This window comes from Pleurodeles waltl, chromosome 1_2, assembly GCF_031143425.1.
Source record: "Pleurodeles waltl isolate 20211129_DDA chromosome 1_2, aPleWal1.hap1.20221129, whole genome shotgun sequence".
In the NCBI taxonomy this organism is placed as follows: Eukaryota; Metazoa; Chordata; class Amphibia; order Caudata; family Salamandridae; genus Pleurodeles; species Pleurodeles waltl.
In genome coordinates, this window is record NC_090437.1 from 925,795,911 (window position 1) to 925,813,004 (window position 17,094).

Below are 17,094 nucleotides of genomic sequence, written 5' to 3' on the forward strand. Positions count from 1 at the left end.
TTCATCAAGACAGGATTGATAGTCCAGGCTGGGAAGCTTCAAAGGGCAAGCTGCCTTTGTAATGCTACCTAGTGACCAACCCCCTCTCCCCACTTTTGGCAGCAAGACAGGCGGGAAAATTAGTCAGATTAGGAGGTGTGCCCACTTCATGCCAGTCCCACCACTAAGATGGACAAGCTGGAGTGGACACCACTTTTTAAAATCCTCCATCTTGTTTTGGATGGATTTAGACCACTAGGGTCAGGGTTATGCACATTTCCCAAAGGAAGTGGTAATTGAAAGGATGAAGTCAACCTAAAGGTGGGCAACCTATTGGCTGCCACCTGGCACTCCCTGTAACACCCCTAAATTGAGTATTTAGGAGGCACCCCTGAACCCTAGTACTCATATCCTGACAACCTAAGAAGAAAAGGACAAAGAAGAGACACTTAAGAAGAGGAAAAGCAGCACCAGCTGACCTAGTACCAACCCTGCAACCCTGTACACTCCTTGATGGATCCTGCACCAGACAATGCCTTGTCCTGCAGCTGAACCTCCAAAAACCTGGGAGGTCTGCCTGCCACTGAAAAAGACTGAAGGCTCCCGTGAAGTGCAGACCTGCTCCCCAACCAACTCCACAGAAAGGACTCTGCAGCCTGTGGAACCGCAAAGACCAGACACCTGAAGACACCACCTCACCGCAGTCACTGGTACCAGCTGTCCATAGTCCGAGTTCATTGTGGTTTCACTCTTCCTGGACTCCATGAAGTCACATATAGCCTCTGCATGCAGGCCACCTCTCCTGCAGGTTCTGTGGTGAGAGAAGCCTGACTCCTAAAGCAACAACTGCACCCGTCACCGCCAGACTGTGTTTAAGTGGACCCCTGGTGTCAACGATATCCCCAAGCTCGAGTCCACTGTGGTTTCACCCCTCCTGGAGTCCACAACAACATCTGCAGCCTCAGAACACAGGACTGCCCCCCCCACCCCCCAGAAGTGCTCCTGGACAACGAAAGGGGTCACCAAAAGACACCCCTGATCTGTCAAACATTGGCCTTAGCGAAGAGGACCAAAGGTGCAACTATGCCCCCCAGCACCCCACATTTGCAACTTACCTGTTGGTTGTCCTCGGCTGCCCCCTCCCCCCACCGCTCCGTCAGAGCCTACAGCCTAAACCCAAGGAGACCAATCCCCTTTGAAACACACTGGGCACCCAATGCCATATTACAGCTCTGTACCTGGTGGCCCCAGTGCTGCCTCGAGTGACCTGTTGGTGTGGCCTGACCCTTGCCCAGTACTCACCTTAAGACTACAAGATTGGTCCTATGATTGGTCGTGAAAAGCTTGTTTGAGTTTTGTGAAAATGAGTTTTGTGTGTCATTTATTGCCTCTGTGAGTACAATGAATGCTTAGCACTACCCTCTGACAAGACTAACTGCTCACCCACACAAAAATAGAGCATCTGTCCTGTCTACTTTTGCCTCTGCAAACAATCTGAGGATCCACAGCATCATATAGAGACCCAGCTTCCTACAGTGACATTTTAACTACATGTTCTTTACTGAAAGTGATGCCCTTTTCTCTACATATGAATATTACAATGCAGTTATGTGAATATTAAGTGAAGATTTATTTGAACAGTCAACAAAAATGAGAACTCGGTTAGGCTTCTGCCAACAGATATATATATGAATTCACAGACTAGACATTTTGATGCATTTCAATGGGGGGAAAAAAATGTACAAAAAATGTCCTGCACACTTAGCCCTCATTATGACATTGGCTTAATGCTGCGGTGACTGCTGCCAACATACCCCAGCAGTGGCGAATATCCATTCGCCGTATTATCACACACACACCCCAAAGGTCAGTGCTGAAGTGGCGGTACGAACACCCATACCCTTACGCCAACAAAACAACGCCCACCACATTATGATCCACGAATCACAAGGGCGGACATTCAATGGCGGTTAAACATTGGCGGTAGACACCGGAGCACTCCGAATGGCCACCCAAATACAAAACACCACAACATTGGCCAAAACGAAAGTCACACACCTGACACTGATACACACACCACACCCCCCATCCATAGCACTATAAATCAAACACCCACATCAAACACCACCCTTTGCGAATACCAATAAGCGCCACAAGGCTTACACGAAGACCACTGAGACAACTACGCGCACACACCACAAACACCCATACAATCGTCACGCACCCCACATCCCACGCCCCATCACATCACTTAACACCTTCTGCACAACACACACCACACAACACCCATGTCCCCACAAAGGCACCTCCGTTTCACAGATGAAAAGTTGCGGGTCATGGAAACAGTCAGGGTAGAGCCACAGCTGTTTGGAGCACAGGTACAGCAAATTTTCATTGCCAGGAAGATGGAGCTATGGCGGAGGATTGTGGACAGGGTGAAGGCCATGGGACAGCATCCAAGGACAAGGGACGACATCAGGTAGAGGTGGAACGACGAACGAGGGAAGGTACGTTCCGTGGCAGCAAGGCACCAGCTCGCCATCCAGAGGACTAGCAGTGGACCCTCCCCCCCACCCCCACAGCTCCCAGCATGTGAGGAGCAAGCCTTGGCAATCCTGCATCCTGAGGGACACACTGGAGTAGCCAGAGGACTGGACACTGATGAGTAAATATTTGCTACCTATTATCCCCCATAGCTGCATGCCATCTCAACCCCTCACCCTGACTCCCATCACTCCACTCCATCCCACACACTGCACCTACACATCTGACTAACCCCAATGTCACACCCATCATCAAGGTATGCACAGCATGGAGAACTAACAATCACACAATACATCACCATAGACAAACAAAGGGGCAGGACAACAGCAACAAAAGAGGGGATGCAAGGGATGTACAATATGCAACAGACATGAAGTATAATACATTACTTACATCCCCACGAGTACCCCCAGCCAATCGCAGAGGCGAGGAGGTGCCACGACTATCCAGTCCCAAAACAGAAGATGCCCCCAGTGATGACAGTGACTGTGGATCTGGATGTACTATCTGGCCCATCAGGGACCACTGGTCAGTCGGCCACCCCCAGCCCACTCACAGTCCACCACAGAGCCTCCCCCATCAGTATCCAACATCACAGCACCCACCCAACATCTCCACACCTCTGTTCCCAGGACACGTCAATCAGCAGTGTGCCCATCTGTACAGGGACCCCAATCCACACCTCACCCCCAAGACAATGCTGGACCTGGGGTCAGTGGCAGTGGGCACACTGTTCAGGGGACACAGGCACAGGGGAACAGAGACACTGGGAGGACCCTGTGCGCCAGGGGGAGGACACGCCCAGGGAACAGGCTCTCCAGGAGGCACTCACCAATGTCCTGGGGGCTTACAAAAACTCCCAGGGCAAGATGGGCCAGATCTTTACCAACATGAAGGATAACACGCAACTGCAGGAGGTACACCATCAGGAGATCAGGGAGGATTTGCAGGCCCTCAACACCACCATGGTCTCCCTAGCATGGGTGCTGGCAGATATGGCCAACATCATGAAGAAATGGACAGCACACCAGCGGGCCCCTACCACTAGTCAGTCTACTGACCAGCCCACCACCTCCGCTGTAGCTAGTGGGCAGGAGGCACTGCTACAGGACCCACAGGCCACCAGCACCCCTCTTCCTACAGAAGGTGAACCACCCGCAAATGTTCCCTGCGACCCAGACAGAAGGCAGAGACACTTGCCAAGACCAAGACCACCACCAGGAAATGACACCCTCCTGAATGTCCGCCTTGTTCCCACCTTGTCACCGTGTCCACATTGAACTGCTTTTGCTCCCCTACCTATGGCCCCTTGACCACTAGACCTGCTCTACAAACAGACTGGAATAATACCCTGGACTTTCTTCAACCATCACCCCATTCCATTGCACATTTCCATCTATTATTTGCACTACAATAAACACCCTTGAGCACAACATAAGTGATAGTGTTTTAAGGGAAGAAAACGTGCATATATGGAAACAGTCACATCATGTGCAAATGATCTGAACACTGTAATAGCATACAGTTAATGAGCTGTATCTGTCCGTTGTCTTCACATCAGTCCACAGTTGTCAAATCACCAACATATGCTAAATGAGAAGCCATAGGTGACAGTAAGTAGAGATGCAAAGGAAGTGAATGCCGTCCTGCTACAGCCACACAAAAAACATCAATAATTGGAAGCATTGACATAAATTACTGATGTTCTGTTTTCCACATCCTCACTGTCCTCAGGGTCCACTGCTGCCACAGGGGCATTTCCAGTCTCCTCCTCCTGCAGATAAGGCACATGTCGTCTGAGGGCCAGGTTGTGCAACATGCAGCATGCCACTACTAATTGGGAGACCTTCTGTGGTGAGTAGTACAGGATCCACCGGTTAGATGGAGGCATCTGAACCTGCCCTTCAGGAGGCCGAAGGTCCTTTCAATAATTCTCCTGCTTCGCCCATGTGTATCATTATAACGATTCTTAGTCCCTGCATTCCTCACAGGGGGTCAGGAGCCACGATAGGTCTGGGTAGCCAGAGTCACCTGCAAGTATTGAGGGACAAACAATAGCCTTACACAATAGTATGGGGTTAACAACAGAAGGCATACACTGACATACATTGGGTGGGGATCCAGCCTCACCAATTAGCCACACCCTGTGCTTCTGTAGTTGTGCCATCACACTTGGGATGCTGCTATTCCTCAGGAATATTCATTCTGGCAAGCGGGGGACGGACGACAAACGCTACATGTGTACTGTCAATTGCCCCAATAAAGTTGGATACATGTCCCATTGCATAGAAACCAGCCTACACAGTGGGCAAATCTTCCACCTGGGTGAAAGCAATGTAGCTGCACGTGTGTTTCGCCAGGGCAGATAAAACCCTTGCCAGCATGAATGAGAACATTGGCTGTGACATTTCTGCTGCCAAGCCCACTGTCACTTGGAATGAACCAGTTGCCATGAAATGGAGCACTGACAGAACCAGCATTGGGGGGGATCCCAGTGGGATGACGGATAGCTGACATCAGATTAGGCTCCAATTGAGCACACAGCTCTGATTGTGTCCCTGTCCAGGCTATAGGTGAGTATTATATGACTCTCCTCCAGTGTAGCCAAGTCGACAAGGGTTCTGTACACAGAGGCTTGTCTCCTCCTCCTATTCCTCCGCAGATGTAGGTATCTAAGGGATACAAGCGTGAGTAGGCTGTCACAATTTGAACAATGGAACCACCACCTAAGTGCACATAGAGCAGTAACGTGATGGAACATTGGGAATGACAATGTATGTACAAAATATGGAAATGTAACAGTTCTCAATTATCTGAATATTGTCCACCACCGTGAAATGCCGCCCCGCCTGTCCTGTATGAAGAAACAGGTGGAAGTGAGGTAACTCCACCCGCATAGTGCGTCATGGCCGAAGGCGGTCTTGCACCGCCGTGCTATCCTTCATTTGATAACATGTGGCTCTATGGAGTAAAATGGACAATGGGGATCACCGGTGGCCGTGACAGTGTACACCACCGCGGACGTGACCTCCATTTTCTGTCCATAACCTCACTTGATTCCCGACTTTCGACAGGACAACACCTACACTGAGTGTGCTGCTGTGACCTGTGCCTGGATCCTGCCACGGCCGGTGTGACTGTGGAAAGGGCCCCTGCCTTCACTTCGGAGGTGTTGGAGAGCTTGGTGGATGGGGTCCTACCCCAGTATGGGCAGCTGTATGGGCCTCCAGACCATTCGGTGAGTACACCTTGGGCACGAGGCATGTGACAAGGTTGCATGGAGATGTGTGTGCAAGCATTGTGTCATTTGAGGGGGTTGTATGTCTGGTGGTAGTGTACATGGTGGGCGCTGGGTAATGTGTGTGCCAATGGGGATGGAAGGGGATTTGTAGGAAGAGGTGGGAGGAAATGAGATGCTGGGCCTGGAAGACCACAGAGGCCCAGCTGGGGATGGCCTCCCAAAGAGGGAGGGGAGCCTGTCGGAACCTGACCCCCTCCCCCCGATGGCCTGCATACTGTTGGTGGCCTACCCAGAGTTGGATGGGCTCTTGAGGGCATTACAGCAGCCACAAGGGGTTGAGTACAGTGTGCGTTACAACTATGATTGGTAGGTGGCATGGAAACCTGGTGGTGGATGTCAGTTAGTGTGTACCCTTTAATGCCAGGTCAGAGATTGCAGCGTGATCTGTCTCAAGGGTAATGGTTGTATTGCTAAATCTGGTAACCTAGCTAGGTTGCATTCCATGTCAGACAGGGATTAGTGACTCCCAGGAGGGGTGCAGTTGGCAGGGGCTGGCTCACATTTTTGCTGGGGTACCTAGCCAATGTAATGCCAGTGCAATGCATGGAGCTCAATACTGATCCCTGGTTGTGACGGTAATGTGTATGCCATCTGTGGTGTTGGTGCTGCAATTGACCCATTGTTCCCTCCCCCCCCCCACCTTTTTTCTACTGTCATCCTGTCCATGTGTGCATTAGCATCATCTGGCGGTGGAGCAGAGGCATCAGCGACAGAGGGAGCTGCATCCCACAGGACCCAGGAGGCAAAGTCCAACGCAGAGAAGACTAGTGTAATTGAGGGCGAGGGGAGCACCACGGCAGAGACAGGAGGTGACAACACTGACTGATACCTCCTTCGATGGAAGCTCCCTTGTGGTGGCAGACAGCTCTGGGACCACCCCAGCTACAGGTATAGCCGCTACCCCCCTTTACCAGCACTGCCCCCCAGTATCCCCTCACCGAGTTGCCCGTTCACCCAGGAGGGTGGGCATCTCCTTCGCCCCAGGCACCTCAGGCCCTGCCCCAGTCAGCCCTGCTGCCCTCAGAGGAGGCTATTGACCTCCTGAGATCCATCTCTGTAGGCAGTCAACCATTGTGAATGCCATCCAGGGGCTGACATCCCAAATGCAGCAATGCAATGCATTTCTGGGCATTCATTGTGTATTGGTGGCCCAACCGAGATCGTTCCAGGCTCTAGCCTCCTCTCTGCTGGCAGCCATTGTCCCTGTTCCGACTGTCCCCTCTCCAACTACCACTTCTCATTCCCAATCTCCTGAACCCCAACCCATCCCATGCACACATACAGTCAAGCATGCACACAAACCATCACACAAGACTGGCACAGAAACATAGGCAGCACACTTCAGGCCACAAGCACTCATACAAACAACAGAGAGTAGCACACAAAACAACATCCACTTGCTTCTCCTCCCCCCTCACTGTCACATCCACACTCACACCTGTATGTACTGTATCAACAGCCACCATCACCACACAAAGCAGCACACACCTCACTTGTAGACACCTCCACAACATCCATCCACGTGTCCCCTGTGTCCTCTACCACCCTGTCTGCCCCACCACCTCCTAAGAAGACAAACGCATGCACAGACACCCAACAGCCATCCACCTCACATCAGCACACTGCCCATGCACCCAAGTCCAGCAGACATACACCTCCAACCACTCCTTCAACCTCCACTCCCACCCCTCATCCCGTCCCTAAGAAGCTTTTCCTTGCCCAACTTGACCTCTTCCCTCCCTCTCCACCCCCCTGTCCTGCCCGAAAGAGCAGGGTCACAGCGACCCAACCCAGCAAATTAGCCAAACAGTCCACGGGGACAGTGGATGCACCTCCTAGTCTTGGAGGCAAGAAAGTAAAGGATCCCACTCCACCACCCAAGAGAGGGAAGGATCCCACTCCACCAACTGAGAGTGGGAAGAGCACCCCTACCCCCCAGTACAACGCACTACAGGTGCACAGGGCCTGTAAATCAAATGCTACTAGTGGACCTGCAGCACCGGTTGTGCCACCCACGTTAGCAGCCCTGTAAACACGGCTCAGACCTGCCACTGCAGTGTCCGTGTGTGCAGTTTTTAACTGCCAATTTGACTTGGCAAGTGTACCCAATTGCCAGGCCTAAACCTTCCCTTTTCTTACATGTAAGACACCCCTAAGGTAGGCCCTAGGAAGCCCCATGCAAGGTAAGGTGCAAGGTGCAGTGTATGTTTAAGGTAGGACATATACTAATGGGTCTTATATGTCCTGACAGTGAAATCCTGCCAAATTCGTTTTTCACTGTTGCAAGGCCAATCTCTCTCGAAGGTTAACATGGGGGCTACCGTTAAACATGATTAAAGCATAGATTCCCTTTGGGAGCAGATGGACATGTGGAGTTTGGGGTCTCTTAACTAACAATTTAAAAATACATCTTTTAGTAAAGTTGTTTTTAAGATTGTGTGTTTGAAAATGCCTCTTTTAGAAAGTAGGCATTTTCTTGCTTAAACCATTCTGTGACTCGGCCGGTCTGTGGATTCCCTGTCTGTGCTAGTCTGACAGTTGGGTTGGTTGCACCTCTCCCTAGACAGTGATACAAAGGGAGCTAGGGTGTAGCCTGCATATCCTGATGAGCCATCTGTGCTAGGAGGGAGGGGAGGAGTGGTCACTTACACCTGAAATTGTTGTGCCTGCTCTCACACAATGCAGTCTCCAACCCCCTGGTGTGTGTCTGGACCTGGCCTGGGCAAGGCAGGATTTCACAAACAAGAGAGACTTTCCTTTGAAGTATGCCTACTTCAAAGGCAGAAATGGTAAAAGAAGGGCACCCAAACCCCTGAAAATTAGATCACTTCTGGAAATCAAAAGGAACCTCAAGTGCTGCCCTGCCTGTGACTGTTTTGTGGAGCTATATCCTGCAGTTGAAGCTTCTGCTGTGCAAAGGGGCAAAGACTGGACTTTGTTGTGCATTCCTGCTTGTGAAGAAATCTCCAAGGGCATGACCTGAGCTTGCCTCCTGTTGAAGTCTCAGGGCCATCAAAGACTTCCCCTGCCAGCACCTGGACTCTCTGCTGAGACTACTGCCCTGCCAAGTGAAGCCCTACCCAGTTCCTGGGACTTGAACGGAGAAGCTGGCAGACAAAGACTGAAAATCCACGCACAGACCGCCATGCGGGGAAGTTTGACACACCTTCCGAGACACAGCTGAGAAATGACACGCTGCCGGCCTCGTGCCTGAAATCAACGCTCCCCATGCATCATGGCTGGAAGATAGACACACGCGACTGGAGAAACGACATGCAATACCCGCTGACAGAGGCTGTTGACGTTGCAACCCCACATAGCGTGGTTTTCTGATACCGTGAGACTGGATTTTCGACACAATCCTCGCTGGGCGTGGAAAAACAATGTAAAGCCTGCCCGGAACCGAGGTGCCTGTCAGGATCGACGCATCGCTAACCTGCGGAGAGGAAAATCTGCACACACCAACCTGACCGGAGGAGGAACAACGCACGGTCTAGCCTTCCGAGTGAGAAATCGACGCATCACTGGCCTTTTCAGGCGCAGTCGCCCGAGCTGTGTTATTTTGACGCAACCCAGGTACTTTTTCACGCTAACAGTGTTAGCACTGTTTTCTAAGGATTTAAGATTCTTTTTGCTTTTTAATTCATAACTTGACTTGTGGATGGTAGATTTGTGTCATTTTGGTCCTGTTTTGTTTAGATACATATTACCTATTTGTCTAAACCTTTGTTGTGTTATTTTGTAGTGTTTTCACTGAGTTACTGTATGTGTTGGTACAAATAGTTTACACCTTGCTCCTGAAGTTAAGACTGCCTGCTTGTGCCAAGCTACCAAGGGGGTGAACTGAGGTGAACTGTTGTTGATTCTCCTTTACCCTGACTAGAGTGAGGGTCCTTGCTTGGACAGGGGGTAACCTGACTGCCAACCAAAGATGCCATTCCTATCACCCTCCAACAGCAGTGGGCAAGGAGCCCTCACCTCCAGCTGGGGCACAGCAGCCCTCACCTACAGCAGAGGCTGGCAGGGTTTCCCCTCCAAAGTAGTGGGCAAGAAGCCCCCACCTCCAGCTGGGACACAGCAGCCCGCATGTAGGCCACCTCCCAGGGACTGATGTACAAGGAGCCCCCCCTCCAGAACCAGTGGGGCAAGTACCCCACCTCAGAGACTGTGACCTTGTACTCCCTAGCAAAGTGAAATGGGCAAGGACCCCCCTCCAGAACCAGTGAGCAAGTACCCTACTTCAGCTGAGGTGCCTCCCACCTCCTTCCCCCCTGAGGTGCCTGGCCATTCCCAACATGATATGCCTGCACAGTGTTGTGTGGATTACGCAGGGGAACGTGTTGGGCCTTGGACTGTGCCCTGTGGCCATGTGGGCCTTTTGTACTTTGTACTGGCCATTGGCCCTTTCTGAACAGTGACTTGTGTATCTTGTCACATGGACAATATGGTGGCTATTTGCATCAAATTACACTATCAGTTCTGGATAACTGTAGTCCTTGCATTATTATGACGTGTGTCCTGTGAGACCAGTTTTGCTCTGCAGCTGGCTGTGTGTATGGTGTGTGTGTCTGTGTCTGGTGTGTGTTGTGCGTGTGTGTGTGTCACTCTCCTTTTCCTCCCGCCCTCCCTTGTGTGCTAGCCGGCTATACTCACAGTCGTCGTCAGTGTTCCAGGGGGAGCATGGCGTTCCATGGTGGCCTTGATCTTCTCTGTGTCTCTGTTGGTGAGTCTTTTGTTTTCTGTAATGTGTTTCCGCCAGGCTTTTGATGGCGTTGGTACCGCCCCGGGAATCGTGGCAGTTTGCTATGTCATAATATGGTGGGCGGTACCTTGTCTTACACCTGGCTGCTGATGGCTACTGCCGTGGTCAGTGGTGTTTACGCCCTGGAGGTTGGTGTGGTACATTGGCTATCTATGGGAGTTATCACCGCCATGGTCATAATTTGGCAGTAATTACCGCCAGCCTGTTGGCAGTGTTACCACCACTTTAACAGTCACCGCCATTGTCATAATGACCACAATAGTGGGGAAATTATTCTTGCATTTAGACCCTACGATTCAAAACCATTTATTACAGTTTGTAGATTCAGGTACAAATTGAACTGACGTCCAAAAAGATCCAGTGCTGAACAAGAATAAGTAATAAACCTACAAAGCTGGCTCTCCAGTAAATTTATCTTTTATAGATGCAAATACTTACCTCCACAGCATTACAGGAACGTTAGTTTAGTTTGTATTTCTAGGTATAGCATGCTTGTATTGGAGAGACTGAATATGACCAGGGGACATTCCTCTTGGGTGCAGTTGCAGGAGGTATGTGTACGAACAAGCTTAAATGAGTGTATAAAGAAGGAATGTCATGACCAAGACATAACAAGCCCCATGTTTTTTCTTAATGGAGCATATCCAGCTTCATCTAAAGTATTAAGTTAGAATGTGAACCTATAAAATGTAACCAATGTTTGTTTCTGTTCAGCACTGGATATTTTATTACGTGACAAGCTGCTTGCAATTCAATTCTAAATAGCAATTACCTGAAAGAGGGGTGAGAGCATTTTAACAGGTTCTTTGGTAGTCTTTAACACTCGTTCATGTCAGCCTTCTCATCAGCATACATGCAATAGTGCTCACATAAAGTTAGCCACGACTTTCACATAAAGGTTTTGCTGGTGATCAAAGCAACAGTGGTGGCAATCATTCTCGCTGGTACCTGTCTGCTGACATTCTGATAAGCAAACACCATGCAGTCTTTCACAAATCTGGACAGGATGTCTTCCAAAAGTCTGCCCTTGTTTAGGCGTCTACAAATAGCTGAGTAGTCAACTTGAGTGCCTTGGCAATGTATTATCTGAGCACTCCTGACATCCAATTTATGCAGCATTTCTTCCGCTTTACGAGTTAACTTCTTGAAAAAACACCAGCAACCTCAAGTGTGTCAGAGAGCTATTTTGTTTGAAGTGAAACTTGATGTACAAGTTGTGCAAGTAGGAAGCATGTATTTCTTCTATTCTACTGACTGAGGTGATAGATACGAAGAAGGAGATCTTCCACGTCAGGTTATTTAGTTTGTCTGTGCATGCCAGTTTGATAGATTCTGCCATGGGGCATGCCAGCAACACACTAAGCTTCAACATGGAACCTGTCTCCTAACTAAGGACGTAGAAATGCAGCAAACTATGTAGTGAGTCTCATCCTACAGTTCTATTCATGTACTGTGATAACTTACTAAACGTATTGTAAGTAATGTATGCTGAAATAAAGGCTTCACCAAAGTAAGCATGTAAGCCAACAATGTATTAATGTTACTTCTCATTAGATCAGGTTCTGCACACTAGGCAGGTAACCTCTTCTACTTTCAAGCATATATAACATTAACAGAACCAGAACTGAAGTTCTTGAGTTCCTTCAAACATTTCTGGGACTGAGTTCCTGGTCCTAAGTGGTAGGGAGAACACCTGTGGTACATACATTTGGCCTGCTGAAATGGAAAGTGACTATTCCTGCCCAAGCTGTAGAGGGCCAGGGTTCCAGGGGATTACAAGTGGGATCAAAAGTTGCCCCACAGAAATAAAGAACTTCTGATGTGATCAGTAGTTCCAGGGCAGATCCTCCTAATATTTTCTAATTTTTCCATGGAGTTTCGGCTAGAGATTGTGGCTGCTTTCCTCAACCAAAATGTCTGTGTGAAAACAATCATATCTGTGTGAATTTCGATGGGGCCAACTAATGCTGTTACCAATATCAACTGAATGAAGAAGGCACTCTTACTGAGAGCCTCGGACTGTGAACCTGTCCAATCCTCAGATGACATGGTATCAAGAACACATTTTTATATAGGACGGTATGTGTAAGAACAGATATAGTACAAATCTAGTAAGGAAGCAAAGTAGCACTGCACGACAGAGGCGCACATATGTAGGGTATTTGCATATCTGCCTTGCTATCTTTTTACATTAGACTACTACAATACACAAACGTACAGGTTGAGGTAGAAGTAGTTAGAGGCATTTACCCAGATTAAAACTGTGGACTAAAGATTCCAATATCAGTCACCTAGTTACTAGACCTTATACTACATCTCCATTCACAAGTCAGTTCATGGAATGAATAATACTCTTCTTTGCCATATTCTAGAGCATTTAAATAGAAGCTGTTATGAGGTCACTGCCTGGGCACTGGGGCATGACGATATATTGAGTATACAATATTCCACAGGAACACTCTACCCATCTTTACAGGTGGACAGCTGTCTAACCATTAGCGCACATTACAGACACCCCTGATATTGAACCAATAAAGAGCTTTGGAGCCATTAACAATGAATGTCGTCTCTTTGATCTACTGTGAGAACTCTCACCAAAGACTACCCTCGACTTTGAAGTCACTTCTATATTGAAAGTCCTGGACAAACAGGAAAAAAATACATTGTACTCAATACTGGTGGATAGCAAATCAATTCTGAGTTACCACTTTGGGCAGAAAAATATCGGGAAATGGCCATGTAGAGAAACAAATAAAGCAACCTACATTATGGGAATTTTTATTGGACATGGAAGGGAATTTAACTTATGACTCAATTATTGTTGAAAAATCCATGCTTAAACAAAAACAAAAAAAACAACAAAAAAAAACAGTGCAACCTGCTGTATTTCATACATTTTAGAATGATGACACAGGCATATACATCGCAAAATGTGTGCATACCTTCAGAAAAGGAATAACTTCTTTCATAATAGCTTTAATTTGCCGGTCGAGCTGCTGAGTATCAATACGAGGACAAGGCACTGAAAGAGTTTCTTCCACAATATGTGGTTTAGAGTGATCTTCGTCACTACAACTTGGAGCTTTAAAAAAATACAAATAAAAAATAAAAAATCTCAGTCATTATTCCAAGTGTTCTAAGTACTAAAACTCAACCATAAACATTACAAATTTACAATGAGGCACACTAGCTTTGTTCCCAGGTTCTAAAGAGTAGTACAGCTTTAAACCATACTGGACTAAACATAAAAGCATACAAAAAAGGCACACATTTGCGAGAATAAATCAGAAAATGTACAATACACAACACTGCAGTTTTTATAGTCCAATCAAGGTTTTTATATTCAGATCAGAAAACAGAATATGTCAGGAAAGTGTACCAAACTGAGGTGAAGAACTGTTCTTTGAATCATACTTTCTTACAAGTTGTAAGCCTAACCTAATGAAAATCTTATTTTTTGCTTACAGTAGTTCTGTAAACATTTATTTGCACATCAGATTAAAGTACAAAAAAGCCTGTTAAAAGCTCAATAATTAAGGAAAATGTTACTTACTCAGTAGACATCTGTTTGTGGCATGTAATGCAGTAGATTTACATACTTTGCATAAGTGTCATCTAGTGTTGGGCTTGGAGTGTTAAAAGTTGTTTTCATTCGAAGATTATTTTTGAGTAACAAGATTGAATGACGACTGCTCTTGGTGATACTGCACATGGGCGTAGAGTCCTTTGCTAGATTGTTTTCCACGAACAGATATCTACTGGATAAGTAACATTTCCATTCGATGACGTGTAGCTGGAGATACACCCGCTTTGCATAGACTGCAAGCAGTCCCCCCCCCCCATATAAGCAGTGCCTAGTATGTAGGAGTTGGAGTGGCTTGAAATAATATATCTGCTGTTGGAATGTTTCCTGAAAAGTCCATTGATGCACCTTTTTTCCTGGTAGAGTGTGCTTTAGGAGCTAATGGTAGTTGTCATATAGTTTTAAGGTAACAAGTTTGGCTACATTTAACCATCCATCTAGTTAATCCATTCTTTGAAACTGTATTACGCTTCTGAGGCACTGAAAAAGCTGTGAATAATTGATTTGATTTCCTAAAACTTTTTGTCCTGTCAATGTAATTAATGAGAGCTCTTTTAACATCCAGTGTATGTAGAGCTCTTTCAGCAACAGTCTCGCTGTAGGAAAAAAACTGGCAACTTCACGGATTGATTAATATGAAATGGTGGAACTACCTTGGGTAGGAATTTAGGATTTGTTGTAAATACTATTTTATCTTTGTATATTTTGAAGAAGGGTTACTCTAAAGTGAACGCATGTATTTCACTAACTCTTCTTAGAGAGGTTATAGCTACTAAAAAGGCAACCTTCCATGAAAGGAATTGTAAAGCACAAGAATGCATGGGTTCAATGGTGGACCCATACGTGTGGTAAGTACAATGTTAAGGTTCAATAAAGGAGCTGGAGGAACTCTGGGTGGAATAACTCTCTTAAGACCTTCCATAAATGCTTTATTCACAGAAATTTGAAATAAAGAAACATGCTGTCTGTTTTGGAGGTAAGCAGCTATAGCTGAAAAATGAAGTTTAATAGAAGAGTATGCTAGATTTGCCTTTTGCAAATGTAGCAAATAACAGACAATGTCTTGTACTGAGCCTTTAAGTGGATCAATATTTCAGGTTGACAATAATATACAAAATGTTTTCATTTAGCACCATAACACTGTCTAGTTGTAGGTCTACGTGTTTCTTAAAGAATGTTCATACATTCAGAAGGAAGTTATAAGTAGCCAAACCCTATGACTTCAGGAGCCATATCGCAAGATTGAGTGCTTTGGGGTTAGGATGTCTGATTTGACCTCTCTTTTGAGTCAAAAGGTCAGGTCTGTTTGTGACGTGGAACCACAGACAGATCCAATAGCGTTGTGTACCACTGCTGACGTGCCATATTGGGGCTACAAGAATCATGGTGAGTGATTTTTGTTTCAATTTGCGTATTAGAAATGGTATGAGTGGGAGAGGCGGAAAAGTGTAAGCAAATATCCCTGACCAATTCATCCAAAATTTTGGCATTTTTAGTTTTCTGTGTGGCGAAGAGCTCCATCTCTGGTATTCCCCATAGTTGAAAGTATTGGTGAAGTACTTGTGGGTGAATTTCTCATTCTAGGACTTGTTGCTGCGTCCTGCTTAATAGGTCCACTAACTGAGTGTCCATTCCTGGGAGATAGTCTACCTGTAATTGAATATGATTGTGAATCACTCACTTCCATATTGCCTGAGCTAGAAGGGACAATTGAGATGAGTGTGTCTCCCCCTGTTTTTGCAGATACTACATTGTTGTCCTATTGTCTTTACGACTAACACTACCTTGTGTGAGATTTGCGGTAAGGAATGCTTTGAGTAATAGAAAGACTTCTAGCAATTCCAAATAATTGTGATGATATGTTTGTTGAATGGGATCCCATTTCCTCAGTTTGGTGAGGTTGTTGAGGTGAGCTCCTTACTCTAAAAACTCTTGGTTCTTCTTAAGCAGAATTCATAGAAATGATTGATGTCCAGAAAAGGGAGTAGGGATGACTCCAGAATAACCGGGTGATTGAAACTATAGTCTGTAATTATATTTAGTGTAGGTTTAGGCTTGGTCTTGACAACTGCAAAAACTGAAAAAATATTTTATGGTAAAAGTCTGAATCACTACCACTTGCATGGAGACTGAAGAACAAGTTACTCACCTTCAGTACCATCTTATATGGTAGAGACAATATCTAGTTGCAGATTCCTTGCCTACGAATTTCCCTCAGGCATCAGATGGGATCTGGATAATTTTATGAGCAATACCCCTGCGTGACGTCAGGTAGCGTCAACCAGCTTTGTGTCTGTCATCAACCACGCCGGGTACGACATCACGGTTCCTTTGTATGCACCACCCCAGCATACTGACATCTATTTCTTTTCAGGACTTTCACGGCAGAAGCACAGCCATAAAAATACTGACTACTGGTATGTTAAAATTAAGGCCTTGAAAGGGGAGTCCCTGCCATTAGAAATCAGTTCATAGAGCGAGGAGGATGGGTGGGTGGTCTAGTACGGAATCTGCAACTAGATAATGTCTCTACCAGATAAGGCATTACTGAAGACAAGTAACATGATCAGCTGATAGAGACTTCTAGCTGCAGATTCCTTACCTTTGAATAGTTACTCAAGCAATACCAATACCTGGAGATGGGTCAGCGAACCAAGATCATACTAGAAAGTTCCCGTGCCTATGGACCTGATTGTCCAGGTAGTATTGTTTGGTAAACGTGTGCAGAGATGACCACGTTCCCGCCAGACAAATGTGAAAGATTGGAACTCTGCGTGCTAACACAGTGGTTGCAGCTTTAGCTTGTATAGAATGAGCACAAAAACCTTCAGGGGGTCGCATCTTAGCCAGTGTGCAGCAGATCTTAATGCAGATTACGACCTAAGTTGGCTCTGTATATACTATCTCAAAGTGAGAGATAGTGTG

At 46.8% G+C, this 17,094-nt stretch overlaps 1 protein-coding gene across 7 annotated transcripts in view; it reads right to left on the bottom strand.

Annotated features, from left to right (window-relative positions):
• Positions 1-17,094, bottom strand: part of PCM1 (pericentriolar material 1) — a 713,620-nt gene that overhangs the window by 227,938 nt on the left and 468,588 nt on the right. For all 7 annotated transcript variants that reach the window (XM_069200330.1, XM_069200304.1, XM_069200313.1 and 4 more), the window contains one exon: positions 13,529-13,668. In XM_069200330.1, the coding sequence (XP_069056431.1) occupies positions 13,529-13,668 (140 nt within the window). The remainder of the gene's footprint in view (positions 1-13,528; positions 13,669-17,094) is intronic.